Source organism: Sparus aurata, chromosome 18 (assembly GCF_900880675.1).
Source record: "Sparus aurata chromosome 18, fSpaAur1.1, whole genome shotgun sequence".
Classification (NCBI taxonomy): Eukaryota; Metazoa; Chordata; class Actinopteri; order Spariformes; family Sparidae; genus Sparus; species Sparus aurata.
The window spans coordinates 26,071,386-26,085,047 of record NC_044204.1 but is presented as its reverse complement, the minus strand read 5'-3'; the positions used below and the strand labels follow the sequence as shown (position 1 = coordinate 26,085,047).

At 42.9% G+C, this 13,662-nt stretch overlaps 1 protein-coding gene across 4 annotated transcripts; it reads right to left on the bottom strand.

Annotated features, from left to right (window-relative positions):
* Positions 1-5: 5 nt before the first annotated feature.
* zdhhc5b (zDHHC palmitoyltransferase 5b) lies at positions 6-13,587 on the bottom strand. 4 transcript variants are annotated; one of them, XM_030397287.1, is made up of 13 exons: positions 13,359-13,587; positions 9,720-11,153; positions 9,073-9,194; positions 8,716-8,873; positions 6,827-6,999; positions 6,603-6,705; positions 6,397-6,488; positions 5,984-6,116; positions 4,716-4,824; positions 4,434-4,540; positions 2,710-3,641; positions 2,585-2,608; positions 2,077-2,216 (listed from the first exon to the last, which is right to left on the bottom strand). In XM_030397287.1, the coding sequence occupies exons 2-12, from the start codon at positions 9,866-9,868 to the stop codon at positions 2,590-2,592; spliced, it is 2,097 nt and encodes a 698-aa protein (XP_030253147.1). In that variant the 5' UTR covers positions 9,869-11,153; positions 13,359-13,587; the 3' UTR covers positions 2,077-2,216; positions 2,585-2,589. The 4 variants fall into 4 exon arrangements, with proteins under 4 accessions (XP_030253144.1, XP_030253145.1, XP_030253147.1 ...); XM_030397284.1 differs by lacking the exon at positions 2,585-2,608 and having other exon boundaries at positions 6-2,216; XM_030397285.1 differs by lacking the exons at positions 2,585-2,608; positions 13,359-13,587 and adding an exon at positions 13,290-13,352 and having other exon boundaries at positions 6-2,216.
* Positions 13,588-13,662: the final 75 nt, after the last annotated feature.

The following is a 13,662-nucleotide window of genomic DNA, read 5'->3' as shown; positions in this document are numbered from 1 at the left end:
GATGCTTTCAGTTTTTCATCAGTTTGACCTTTTATTCTGAAGACATCTTTTTAAAAATTCTTTATAAGGCCATTTTGGAAATGTCTTTAATGTACTCGTTACAGATATTTGTGAAACTCGTTCCATTCATCACAGCCCACAATAGCGATATTTTATCTCACACAGAAGTATACGACTATACCCACATAGTTTCAAATTGTTCATCGTCCTCGGTCAGAGCAGGAAGAAAAGTAATACACAGGTTGTCTTTATCTCTGTACGACGGCTGCTTGTGCCATTAGTGATTCTTTTCTTGATACCACCCACACATGAACCGGTTGGTAAACTCACAAGTGTACACGCCAGTGACGCAATCAGCACGACAAACAAAAAAAAAACCACATGCACACCAAAGACATAGCCTGGGAGGGTTGAAAACTCGCAACACAGTCGTTTGGGTTGAGGGATGATACTTGCGTGCTTCAAGCGTGTACTTTCCCCCAAAGACGTGCTACATTCAGCCAGCTTTGACATTCTACTGCAAATACTACTGTGGGCCTTGATAGAAGAAAATAAAATAAATAAAAACTTTACTCTAATGCCTGTTCCTGAAAGACACAAACTCCAACACGCACTTCCCTTCCTCTATTTTTTCCTTTCTCAACATGGCTGTGATAAAAAAAAAAAATTGTACCTTTACAGAAGTTTTTTTTAAACTCAATCAAAATAAAATCTAATCTGCCCAACATTTTTTCTCAGAAACGTGTAAAAGTAAAAACCAATAGAAAAAAAAATGCGCTTGCTTCGCTATGAATGGGTTCAAGGCAGAAATTGCAAACCAGTCCCTCCTTAAAAGTCTATTCAGTGGCATATCTGCATTCACAATTTCATTTGTAGCTTCTTTTTTTTTTTCATAAAAAATATTTGTACTTCTTTTCTCATAAAAAGAAAAAGAACATACTTGTAGAGAAACTGGTTTGAAATTGTGTCCAAAACTACAAGGTTGTCTTGTCTGGTGAAATAAATAAGCCCTTCCCCTCGTTTCCCCTATCTGGCTGGCCATCGGTTAAAGGTTCTGCTAGCATCTTGATTGAATCACAGACAAAACATTACAGAAAAGAAGAAAAGAAATAAAAAAAAAAAACACCAAAAAAGACAATGATCTTAAAGCTACAAACAGATTTTGCATAATGTCTCTAGCATAAACATTACAAGCGTACATTCCACAAAGATGCTTGTGCTGCAATCGTGATTCAGAATTTCTTTGTGGCTTTCAAAAAAGAAAATTAAGCTCAATCATTTTGCCACTTCAGCTGTCCACCAAAGGGTCATCATTCTCTTTGGACGATGTCAATTCCAGCAAGAGCTCATGAGTGGCTGATGCAGCCATTAAATATAAACAGGCAACTGATTAGAAATCGCTTTCATGAATAATTACACACAGTACATCTGCCACCCTCATCAATAGTCAAATACCTGCAATACCTGACAATCTGACCCAATAATAATCTGCAAGATTTTACACATTTATATAAAACAATATTTAAAAAAAAAAAGATTTATAAAACTAAAATGATACTGTGTTTATAGGTTGGACTCTTCTCTCCATGACTCTTTATCGATATACAGGTTGCGTGGTCCGATCAGACAGAGGAGAAGACGACGTTTCGATTGGTCAACGGTCCTGAATCCTCCCTATAAAGGCCATCCTTTCCTCAAGTGTTGGACACGGTGGTCAATACTCTGTGTGCTAATGTACCAAAGTAAAACAGCAAATCACTGAATAGCTATGCGTGTTCTTTAGACATATCTGTACCCGGCCGTGATGATACAGTCACATCAGCCTAAGGCTCACAAAGTGGCTAAACAGAGACGAATCGATCCTGTGAAAAATAAACCAGTGTCCCATTTAACTCGTTGTTCATATCTGAAAGGCTTACAGAGAAGAGTGGCCAGTGGCGTTACAAAGATAACAAAGTAAGTACAGCCTGCTCCTTTAGTCTGCTGCAGCGGAGAACCGTCTGTTTTTCAGGGGCCTGCAGTCATGAATAATATCCAGCTTAGGTCGAAGTAGTCCAGTGACTTTCCTCACTCCAGCTCCTTGTGAGAGACCCTGAAGGATGTCTGTCACTCAAACCGATATCTCGTAAGTGGTCCCTCCAACGCCTGTCACCTTCTTCACCCCGCCCCCTGGTTTGGATGTGGTGTGATTGGCCAAGACTGGGCGAGAGGTGGATCTGATTGGACATTCATCAGGAAGGGGAGGGGAGTGAGGGATGAGGACAGAGGATAAATGGATGTGGAGGTGAGTGGTTCTACTTAAAAAATAACAACAAACAAGCACAAACACAAAAATGTTTCTCTACCATTGATATTGTAAGGCATTCGGTAACTAAACTTAGTGAGTACAAAAAAGACAAGGCTACAGGACAGAAGTAAATAGCAGCATGGTTAAACATGCAGTCACAGCTAAACATGTACTGGCATGCTCTTATCACTAATGCAGACATTCCACCAGGTGAACCAACAACTTCCATTCACACTGTTGAACACTTAACAAGCAAAGACTGGCTGTAATCCAGAAAGGAGGAAAAGGAAGACTCACACAGATCAGGGAGGAAGAGGAGGGCTGACACAAACCAGGGAGGAAGAAGAAGAGGTTTAGGAGGAAAAGGAGAACAAGGAGGAAGAGTAGCAGGCTGACGGATCTGGAGAAGGATCACTACTCACTGTGGAGCCTGTTGCCCTCCTCCGGCTCCTCCCCCTCCCAGCACAGTGCTTCCTCCTGCTGGCCGAGGTTTGTGCTGTTGCCCCGCCTCCCCAGTATAAGACTGGGACTTGCCGAGGGAGAGGCCACGAGGTGGCGGGGAGACAGGGGGCTCTAGTGAGCGGACCCCAGGGGAAGAGGATGAGGAGGAAGGGTTACGAGTGGCTCGGGAAGAAGAGTCCTGGTTATGATGGAGAAGGTGCTGGATCTCAGGCGGCCCAGAGGAGGGAGGGGGCGGACTGACAGCACGCAGGTAGGCCCTGTGGGGGGAGGAGAAAGTGGCAGAGCCCTGGAGCAGCTGCCCCTCCCTCTGCTGGGCAATCTGAGCTGAGAGGAAGGGCGACGTGTAGCCCTGCAACCGGGTACTGGGTGACATCACCTCCGGCTGGCCTGTTATGGTCGCTGAGGGAGACAGAGCATGAGGCTTCTGCGGCGACAGCTCGTGGGCGGCTGACTCAAACTCTGGGCTCTCGGATGGCGTCAGCAGGCTGTCATAGGACAGACTGCCATTCCGAGGCGTCTGATTGGCCAGGCTTTTGTAGCTGGTGTCTGTGGTGCCCTCCGATTGGAGCGTGGCCAGCGGATTATGTGCCGTGTGCGCTGAGCGCAAGCTGGAGGAGCGTGAGCCGCCAGTGGACAAAACCAGAGAGGATGGGTAGGAGGTGTAGGAGCGCCCAGTCAGGGAGTAACCCGACATGCCCCCAGACAACCCCACAGCAGTCCCGCTAGGGCCTCCGGGGCCCTCACCCCTCTCCCCTCCCCCTCTACGCGCCCCTACACCTCCCCCCACCACTGTGGCCCCATCCAGGCTGCTCGGCTCCGAGCGGTAGCTAGGCTGACGGCTGGACTGGAGGATGGAGGGAGAAGGAGAGTCAAGACTCTCCCCACGGATCACCTGAGGAGAGGAAAGGGGAAGGCAACAGACCAAAGGCAGAGCAGAGGAGAAGAGGAGGAAAGTGTGATGAAGATGAAGCAGGAGCGAAGAGGAGAGAAGAAAGATGAAAATCACAATGTTCCCCAAAGAATAGATAACAGCACCAAAAACAACAGTTCTTCTACAGATTGTAACAGAAAATAAAGAGGTGTGGGGAGAAATTAGATGCTTGACCGGTGCTCTACTCCATCATCACACTACTGGACTGGAGACATTGACTGGCTTGAACAAGCACTGACACTGCATGTCAAAGACTGTGTGTATCAACACTTAAATGGAAATACAAATACATACAGTACATGAACTACACATTCCAGTCAATGCAGTCTCGGGGGGGGGGGGGGGGGGGGGGGGGGGAAAGGATAGATTCACTCAAACACACAGAGAGCCAAAAGGGATACACACACACACACAGATGACACTAGCTGAGACTTACTGATCGACCGATGGCCACTGAATGATCAATTAGTGTAAAAAAACAAAAAGAGGGGAATGGTATTAACCACAAAGTAAATTAGAAGGGGCCGGGCATGTCAGCCACCAGACCATCTGTTACAGTAATCCATGGGATATTGTTCTGTTCACTTCACTTCTTTTTAGTGAAATAAGGAAAAACACATGAAATTTATGCTAAAACAAGGTTACTATGTTAATAGTTTGTTTATACTCTTAATATACATCATCTACATGATGTTATGTGAATTGTTTACACTCAATACCTTGAGCTCTGTCCAAGTCGAAGTTCATACGTACCTTGTTGGGGTGTGTGAGGGCAGTGTGGTTCCTTCCCGGGCTGTTGTAGGCTGGTCGGTACTTGTACATTGATGGCGTAGGAGGAGCTTCAGTCAACAAGCTGCTCTCTGAGTGGCAAGAAACCAGAAGTGACATTTGAAATTTGTGATTTGAAAACATTCAGCTGTTTGCAAGTAGGAAAGTACCTGAGCATTACCTGGTGTCCCAACACTCAGATGTTGACACATTTAGTGATATATCTGCCACTACCCAAGTGTGCGAATGTATTTGTGTGCTTCTTACCCTCCGTGTCGGCACGGGGCAGGCCAGGGTAACGAAGCTCCGGCTTTGGAGGAGGTGGAGGCTCTGCATCAGCTGACTGGCTCTCCATCTGATCTAGACTGCTCTTGGACTGAAAAAAAAACACATAAAGACATACAGCATTACAGGTTTTGTTCAGTGTGACAACAGAGCTGAATCAAGATCACATCTAATTAAATAAATGATGAGGGTCTTTGGCAAAAAGGGTTTTCAGGCAAAAGAGTTCGAAGTTTGCTGTTACAAAATGAAACTTTATTTTACAACACAACATGGCCATAGATCACTTGGTATAGTTTGATCTTTGCCTTGCAAGGACAGAATGGCTGTTGCAATAGTAACCTCTTATGGTATAAAGTTCTGTTTAATAAACCATTGCTCAAGGTTTTGGCATCTGATAAACTTTCAAACTTAGTGACGTACTCAAACTATTTTCAATCTGAACGCCCACTTAGACTGCTGATAGCACATATGGCAGAGCTTTCTGGTATGGTATTATATAGTCACATTCAGAGGGTGAGTTACTCTCTCACAGTAGTGTGGTATAGTGCTGTGCTAACATTACACAACGCTGGCAAAGTGGAGATAAATTATTTTTAAATAATAAATGAATGTAACTGTTAACTGAATTTCTCCATGAAAGGATTGTTTAAGAAAGTTTCCATTGGAAAAATTACTTAAATATAGACAGGACATGTTATTTGTCTATATTAGCTGTTTACTTTGCAGAATTCCAACTGGTACCAGTATCCATGCCAGCAGCTGCAGCACCACTACAGGCTACACCAGCTGCCTGTTCAGCTCATAGCTCACTTTTTGTTTTTTTTCTTTAAGAAGGTCTGAGGACCAAACCATTGGTTATATAAAGTGAGTTCATGTTATGTGCACGGGTTTTCAGTTTTCTTTCAAAGTCACAAGTCAAGGCTAATGTCTAATATATCAAGTCGATATCAGTCGGCTCTAATATTTGACTAATTTTGAGCCAAACACTTTATATTTTCATCTTTGGAGGGCCATTTCAGAAACTACGCTTATTAAGTCTTATTAGTCCAATTAAACTGATTCAAAACACAGGATACAATTTTCTGTATTCCTAAAAAAGGACATTTTCATCCCACAATAGGTACAGATAATATACACCAATAATTTCTAAATAACACTGAAATGACAAAAAAACATCTCTGGAATTCCAACATCCAAACTTTTACATGTAGCATGGGCATGGGCATTTTCTTAGATTCAGTCTCACTCACCCTGGTGCTGTGTCGGTCATTCTGGATGCCGTTGTCCAGGACCTTGGCCTCTAGCTGGGCCTCGGTAAGAGGCGGTCTGAGAAACGGTGGCTGTACTTCCATTGCTTGAGGGCTCCGCCATCGTCCCATGTATCTGTTAGAGGGACATACACTTCTTTTTTAATCCTAATGAAATCGATACAGGCGTTTAACAGCAGGCTCACCAGAACTTTGCTCTATCAAAATCAGAGGCCACTCACACTGTGGTCTTGTACTCGTAAATTCCATTAACAGACAAGTGAGAACAATAAAAGAGGAGGGTGGAGAAGAGGAAGGGGAGAGAGGGCAATGGAAAGAAGGAGGCAGTGGAAAAAGAATAATTGTGGAGTGTTTAAGGAGTAAACGGATGAGTGCAGAGGAGAAAGGAAGCTGACCTGGGAGCCTGGGAGCTGCAGAGCACATGTGAAATATTCCTCAAGCAGCCATTGGTGAAGGGGTTAACGCCTCCTCGAAACTTCCCCGTCACCTACAGCGAGGGGGTGGAGGAGAGAAAAAAAACATTCAGCCTTCTACATTAAAATCTGTCTGACTGAATTCAACAATTCAGAATGTGACACACACAACCAGCTCCCGTCTATACCTGTTCATTTGTTGTCCTACCGCGGGCCACTAACACTATGTGGAACCCCGTCAGACCAGCGACTGGGACAAAAAACAGACCAGCCACACACATTACAGCCATACTGAGAGGAGATGGTCAAGGAGATTACAACAAATGCAGCACAAAGTAAAAAATCACAATAGAAGCAAAAAGGGGAAAAGAGATCTCATAATTTGTCCTGCAGTGAGCCAAGTAAAGGATACGTGACAGCAGCCTGTGGTGTGTTCAGGTCCTGGCGGTGGTGCAGGACAAAAACCAGGCCGAAGCCAAACACATTCATGATATGGGTGGTAAGCGACAGCAGGAAGAGGAAGAAATGGCGATAATTCCTCCGACCAATGCAGTTGTTCACCCACGGACAGTGATGGTCGAAATCCTGAGAGAGAACAGGATCAAAAGAAGACAAGAAGATAATGATGAAAAGCAAACACTGCAAAACATCAAGATCAGACGAATAGACGATTTCTGCCTCCCACACTCACACGTGCTAAACTAAGAATAGGACAGATCTGGGTTGAGCCGTTAAATCACACAGGAGTTTATGAGAGCTCACTGTGAAATTAGGACTTGCTCGAAGACAAACTGAACACAGAGGTATAGAGGTGTGGAAATGTATCGATTCTAAGATGAGATGCACTGTGATGCTGATACGGAAGATTCTGCATCCATGTAGTGACAGAGCATTACTGGGTGTTTGCCGCCTACACAACATTATAACCTTCTCATGTTGATTGTTGGTTGTCTGCCATCAGCTGAACAATAAATTTAAAGTTATGCTGCAACATTGCTATTATGCAATAAATTGTGGGCGTACAATAGGCTAACACTACTCTTATATGTTGGGAGATATGGTGGGGGAGGCAGAGAGCAGCAGCAAGTGATTAAAAAAAATAAAACACACACATCCAGGAATTTAGGAGTGGACATCTGGGCACATTTCGGATCAACAGCTGCAGCCATAAAGAATATAGAGAGCCCAGCTGATCAGAAGTGAGTAGGCACTGTCAACTGTGCCGTCCAACTCTCAGAAAGGTGTGTGCATTATAGTCATATTTGCCACATTCAGGAGGCGTTCTCTTTTAAAGCTGCTATGTCAAAACCATATCTTTGTTAAATCACATGTGTAATATAATGCAGATGTGTTATTGTTTTGGTTTTGTAATGTTTTTTTTTTTATTGGATTTTCACAGTTATCTTAGCACAGAAATTAATGCGGGATTACATGCCCTCAATTAAAAGAGAAAAAAATTAACAGACATTGAGAAGAAAAAAAAAAAAAGACGATAAAAAAAAAATAGAATTATCACCCTGTATTTCCTATACAGCTATTGTGATGTATATCACAATTACTTATGTATTTCAGTGTCCTTTACGCGTATTCAACTTCTTGATTGATGACTTTCAAGAAATTCAATGAATTGTCCCCAAAGTTTAAAAAAGCTCTGCATTTTTCCCTTGGTGGCGTATGTCAATTTCTCCATGGCCAGGGTATTGGAAAGGCTTCTTAACCAATATTCAACTGGGCTCTTCCAAGAAATTGCTATACAGTGTTTTTGTAATGTTTATGTAGCGAGATGGGTCACGCAGATGCTGGTATTGAAAAAAGATACAGCTTTTTATATTGTGGACAGTTGTAGCCAGGTCTCTGACAGGACATCTTAAATATAAAGGGAGTTCAGACTTTTGTGACTGAATGCATTAATTGATGAATAAAAAATTAAGAAAGCAATCTACTGAAATTACATCGAGGATTGTTCAATACATTCAATGCATACAATCGGATCAAATTGAGATTCAGGCCTCTTTCACTCCTTTGCCAGAATTCTTGCTGTTCAGACTTCTATACATTCATTATCAAATATATATTTTAATAATTACAGAGCCATGGATGTGTTGTCACAATTCTACTAAACTCCTGTCAATTAGACACAAATATATTAATAGTAATAACAACATACAGTGAGGAAATGAGCCTAGACAATCACTCATTGTCACCCTGTTCCACCGTCATATAAACTGTGAAATTAATTAATTTCTCATTTGGAATCACAATACAGCAATATAGTGTGTGTGTGTGTGTGTGTGTGTGTACCTCGACACAGTTGTCGCACACTGAGCAGTGAGAGCAGCGTGGCGGGCGGTAGAAGCGGCAGGTTGAACACCACTTCATGCGCACCTGGATGCCTTTGATCTCCACTGTCTTATAGAGCGGAGCCCGGAAATCATCCTCTTTATCCTCATCCTCCTCCGCTAAAGACACCAGAAACACACACTGAGGTCTGCGACATCATCATAACACCTGACAACATGGTCTCCTCCGCACTGTGTTCACTAAATGATTCAGTCAATTTCTATTGGATCATGGTCATTATGTCACATACTAAAAAGCACTGCATATGCATCATGTGCATGTGATATGTAATTTTGGAAGGAAAAGACTTGTGTTTACCTCTAGGGAAGACTCCAGGGTCCATGAAGGTGGCCATGCAGAAGTTGGCGAGGGTGAAGAGGAAGATCACGGCAATGTAGATGGGAATGACAGAGGAAATATTCTCTGACAACCACGGGCACCTGGACAGTACGAAATAAGACGGAAGCAAAATTAGAGTTTGATATATAATTTCCATAACTACTAGTCTGTCAAAGTCTTTTCTTGGTCTATTCCAACAGAAACAAAAGTAGATATTACACAAGCTGGGTCGAATCCCTGGCTTTAGTGGTAAGACACAGAGCATGTAACACTCAATCAAGGGCTGTTGATAGGCCTTTGTGCAAGGCAGTTTACCGACAAACCGCTCCAGTGAAGCTGTTCAGTGGCCACAAATAAAAGACTGTCATTGTCAAAGTTTGCCCCGGGAACATAAATAAATAAAGGTTAAACAAATAAAAAAACAGCAGGATGTCTTCAGATAAAACAAAAAAACACGGGGGTATTTACACATGCCGTTAGCAAAAACAAATATGTACAATCATTAATTGTTACGCAGTGACACAACTGTGTGTGTGTGTGTAAATATATGTCAGCACTTTGTTCACGGTCGCACTGTGCGCTCGTGTGTTTACACATGTGAGTGAGACTGACAAGCTCATACTCACGTGAAGCAGAAGAAGAGGGTGGTGGACCCGACGAGGAAGGTGGTGGCTGCAGACACCGGGACATATCGGCTGGGTCGAAACGGACGGGGAGGAGCAGAAGCTGGACCACCTACTCCTCCCCCAACCCCCCCACTACTAAAACCCGGCATCAGAGACAAAGAGAGAGGGGTGGAAGACAGAGAGAGAGAGAGATATCTACTGTCTACCTACTGTAAAGTCTGCTTTACAGGTCAAAATGGCGAATATGGTGTTTGTTTGGGAGGAGGAGCCATGACTACAGACTGGAAAAGGAAAGCAACACTATGCAAAGCAGCAACTGAAAGGAAACATGAGGGATCTGTGTTCTGACACTAACAATCACTCGAAAACAGACTTTTTTTTTCCTATTCAGCAATATACAGCTTGTTGTGAATATTTAACTTGTGTGCATAATCTTAATAGAGGTGTATAAAAGCAAAGCTATACAGGAGCAATGTGATACAAAAATATGTGTACATTATTCATAAATATTTTTGTATGGCTTTGAAGTAACTGTATTTGGTGCAAGGAAAATAAATAAATCTAAGCACAATCTGCTCCCTGGCACCAGCGGAACCTTAAAACAGCTGTGCACGGATGCAAAAGAGCAGACACGCGCACGTACGACTGAAATTTGAGCGAGCAATCAGAGGTTCCCTCCACTCCCAAAAACTCAGTTTACATAAATGCTCGTCACTGTGCTTAAGTTTTGACTATGTCTCTCAGAGAAAATGAATATAAAAAGAAAAAGACAGAAAATTATAGAGGTAGTGGTAGTGGAGGTCGCGAGCAGAAGCACATAGAGGAGAACAGGCAGAGGATTGAGCGCAGCAGCTGCTGATGACTTCTGTGATTGTCCCGAGAGGGCTTATTTAGGCACTGGGTGGGTAAAAGAAACTGAGGATGGCGGCAGGAGGGACAGTTCCAGCGTTTCAAACTAAGTCAGCAGGAGAAAACAACTAAACAAACAGATTCACTTTTAAACCAGTTGCAGGAAGCCGCTTGACATCAAAACAAAAGTCCAGCTGTTTTTTCTTCTTACTAAAAACCTGCTAAAAAATAGTTTTTAAAATGATGTCTAGCCTTAAGTTTACAACTAAAATAGCTCAAATAGCCAAGCAGGTCCCCTGGATCTCTTGAGACCCCTGCCTTCAGTCTTTGTGTTGATAGGGGGACAAAATCAACTCATCCCAAAAAGAAGTCCTGCGTATTTCACAGAGGTGCCACCGCACTTGGCCGGGTCTGGGTGTAGAGACCTCTCCCACCTCCAATTTCTCTGCAAACCGACCTCCTTTTCCATATTGCATCTCTTAAAAAAAGCCATGTGCAGCAGTCTGATGCATTTTAGTCCTTTTCTCTCGCTGTTGCCCTGTCTTCTTTCACCCACTGCCTCTGTGGGTTAACTGCTGCATGCCCCTGTAAAAAAAAATATTAAAAAAATCAAATATTACACTCAGTGAGCAAAACCTGTCAACAAAAAAACAATGTTGCAAATAATGACAGCTGAACCAAGTAGTCAGTTAGATTAATAGCCAGCCTTTTCTGAGAATCTGTACATTTCTCAAGCAATGATGCTGATTATTCCCGAGTTCGAACTTCTCAGTTGTAAAGATGTGCCATGTATCGTTGACCTTTGTGATGTTACCAATAAAAAACAATTTGAAAATGTGGGCTTCAGGAAACTGCGATGGGCATTTCAATTGACACCATATTCAAAATATCCATACAGGAAAATATCGTATTAATTAAACACCGGCACCAAACATAAACATTTTTGTCAAACGTGCTCTAAAACCTGTCTGATATTACACTGTGTCTTGAAAAGGGAATACAATGCGAGACTCTAAGTACTTTTTTATATATTGTTGTTTCCAAATGCAGTGGGTAGTGACATAATTCCTACAAGAATCGCGGTATCATTATCCTCGTGATCGCAATCAATGTATTGCAGTGGTTCTCAAAGTGGGGGTGCCTGGAGTTACAACGGGGGGGGCACTGCAAGGCTAAATGATTGAGGTGTTGTTCTGCAACACTAGCAAAGAATGGACAGGTTTGTGACAGGACTTACAGGACAACTATCAAAACACTGCCAAGAAAGTATGACAAGTTATATCTTGCCCTCAGCTTCAACAGCACAATGATAAAGTGAATTTCTTGTAAAGAAAATGTTCTGTTTTTTGCTTGCTGCCAAGGATTTGCTATTTTGCGTGGACATTTTGCTAAAATCTTTTGAGAAATATGAATGCTGTTACACGGTACAAATTAAGGAAAGATGCACATGGAACTATGAATCCTTCCACTTTAACAAGACGTGTTTCTTACTGTGTTTTCTGAGTAAGAGGTCACACTGAAGTTGCAGATCTGTGTTAATTAAAGACATTGCTAATAACAACAACAACAACAACAATAATTACAGTAACTACAGAAAAGTCTGGGGACCAATGGCTTATTGACACAGTATCGAAAGGTACCCACCCAAAATGATTAATCAAGAAAAAACTTGGCTGATTAAATCACTAACATAGTAGCGAATATAAGTAATACAATAATAATAATACAATGTTTGAAAGGGTTTCATTAGGTCTGAACTTCACTGTGAGAAGTACATTTCCTTGTTAGGTTACAGGGCAGACTTATCAGAGAGAAAACAGAGGTTTCACCCTGATTTCACAACAATCAGGCTGACTAACCAATTTCTTACTGTCCTTGAAAGCTTGCGTTACACTGTGTGCACACTTATTTCTCACCGTTACTCATAGACAAGGCTGTTTAACAGCCTGCTGTTGTTAAACAGGCAGCTGTCACCTCCATGCCCTCAGGTGCTCAAATGAAACACCTCCCACTGCTGGATATTCAAAATACGGAGAAGACAGCGATCTGTGACGGGGGTGGACGCCTTTGACACACACACACACACATAAGATAAATATCCCTCATCTCCAGATGAAAAACGAGTCCGTGCAGTGTGAACACGCTGAAAACGGATCCGGAGTAATTGTAATATGATAGTTTGGACACACCCCTCTCCTCAACAATCATCAGAGCTAACAAACACAGAGCTGTGGCCAAGGCGGAGTATCGGTGCCCGTTGTTAATCATCTCATCTGCCTCACAACAAATCCCCCCTCGACTATAATGGATGTTAATCCTAAAATCTCCGTGTCGAGCCTCTTCTATCATGTCACCGCAACAATCTGTAGTTCGCCAGCTAACTACATCGATAAGTGGCCCGTAGAGCTCATTTAATCAATTTTCCGAGCGATAGTGAATCACACACAGTTGCCGACTGGTGTCTTAATTAAATCTTTATCATTTCACTGACAATCCCTTCATCCATGAATCATACCATGAATTCGACCAAGCGTTAAACAACAGGCCAGGGCAGTGCTACGAATCAGTCAAGACAACTACTTCAATCTGCTCACACCAATGAACCAAATCGAGAAAGACTTCACTTAGTGAACTAAGTAATAGACACTGCGATGTTTTAGTTCGAAGTGATAATTAAGACGTTTAAACGGGACACACACTTAGTAACCAGCTAGCTCTTACCGAGCCTCGAAAGTTTTTTGCGACACTGCTCAGTCCTTTACCACCGCTAAAAGAGTTAGCTAACGTTACCTGACTAGCATGGGAGCTTTACACTCGCGGAGTAGCTTTCATAAACGGCTGGCAGGATAAATGTTGCCACGTCCGGCTAAACAGTCACCACGAAGAGCAGAAAAAACAAGCAGGATCTAGCAAAAACCGAACATGCGAGCTGTCTTGCCTGTAGGGTGTGGGTCGTTACGGTCCTCCTTCAGTTAGCCGCTAGCAAACTAGTTAGCTCGCTTGCTAGGCCGACTTTCGGAAACCCGGAACTAGTCCGTCGTCCCTCAGGTGGGACCAACAGCCAATCAGAGACAGAGGGGGAGTGGTCTGAAGA

What these genes read in the sequence shown, in the direction of transcription:
- zdhhc5b (XM_030397284.1), bottom strand. Translation starts at nt 9,868, where the DNA reads ATGCCGGGTTTTAGTAGTGGGGGGGTTGGGGGAGGAGTAGGTGGTCCA. An exon ending in CCCTGGAGTCTTCCCTAGAG is followed by an intron (nt 8,874 to 9,072) that starts GTAAACACAAGT and finishes TGGTGTCTTTAG; the next exon opens with CGGAGGAGGATGAGGATAAA. An exon ending in GGAGGGCAACAGGCTCCACA is followed by an intron (nt 2,217 to 2,709) that starts GTGAGTAGTGAT and finishes ATGTCCAATCAG; the next exon opens with ATCCACCTCTCGCCCAGTCT.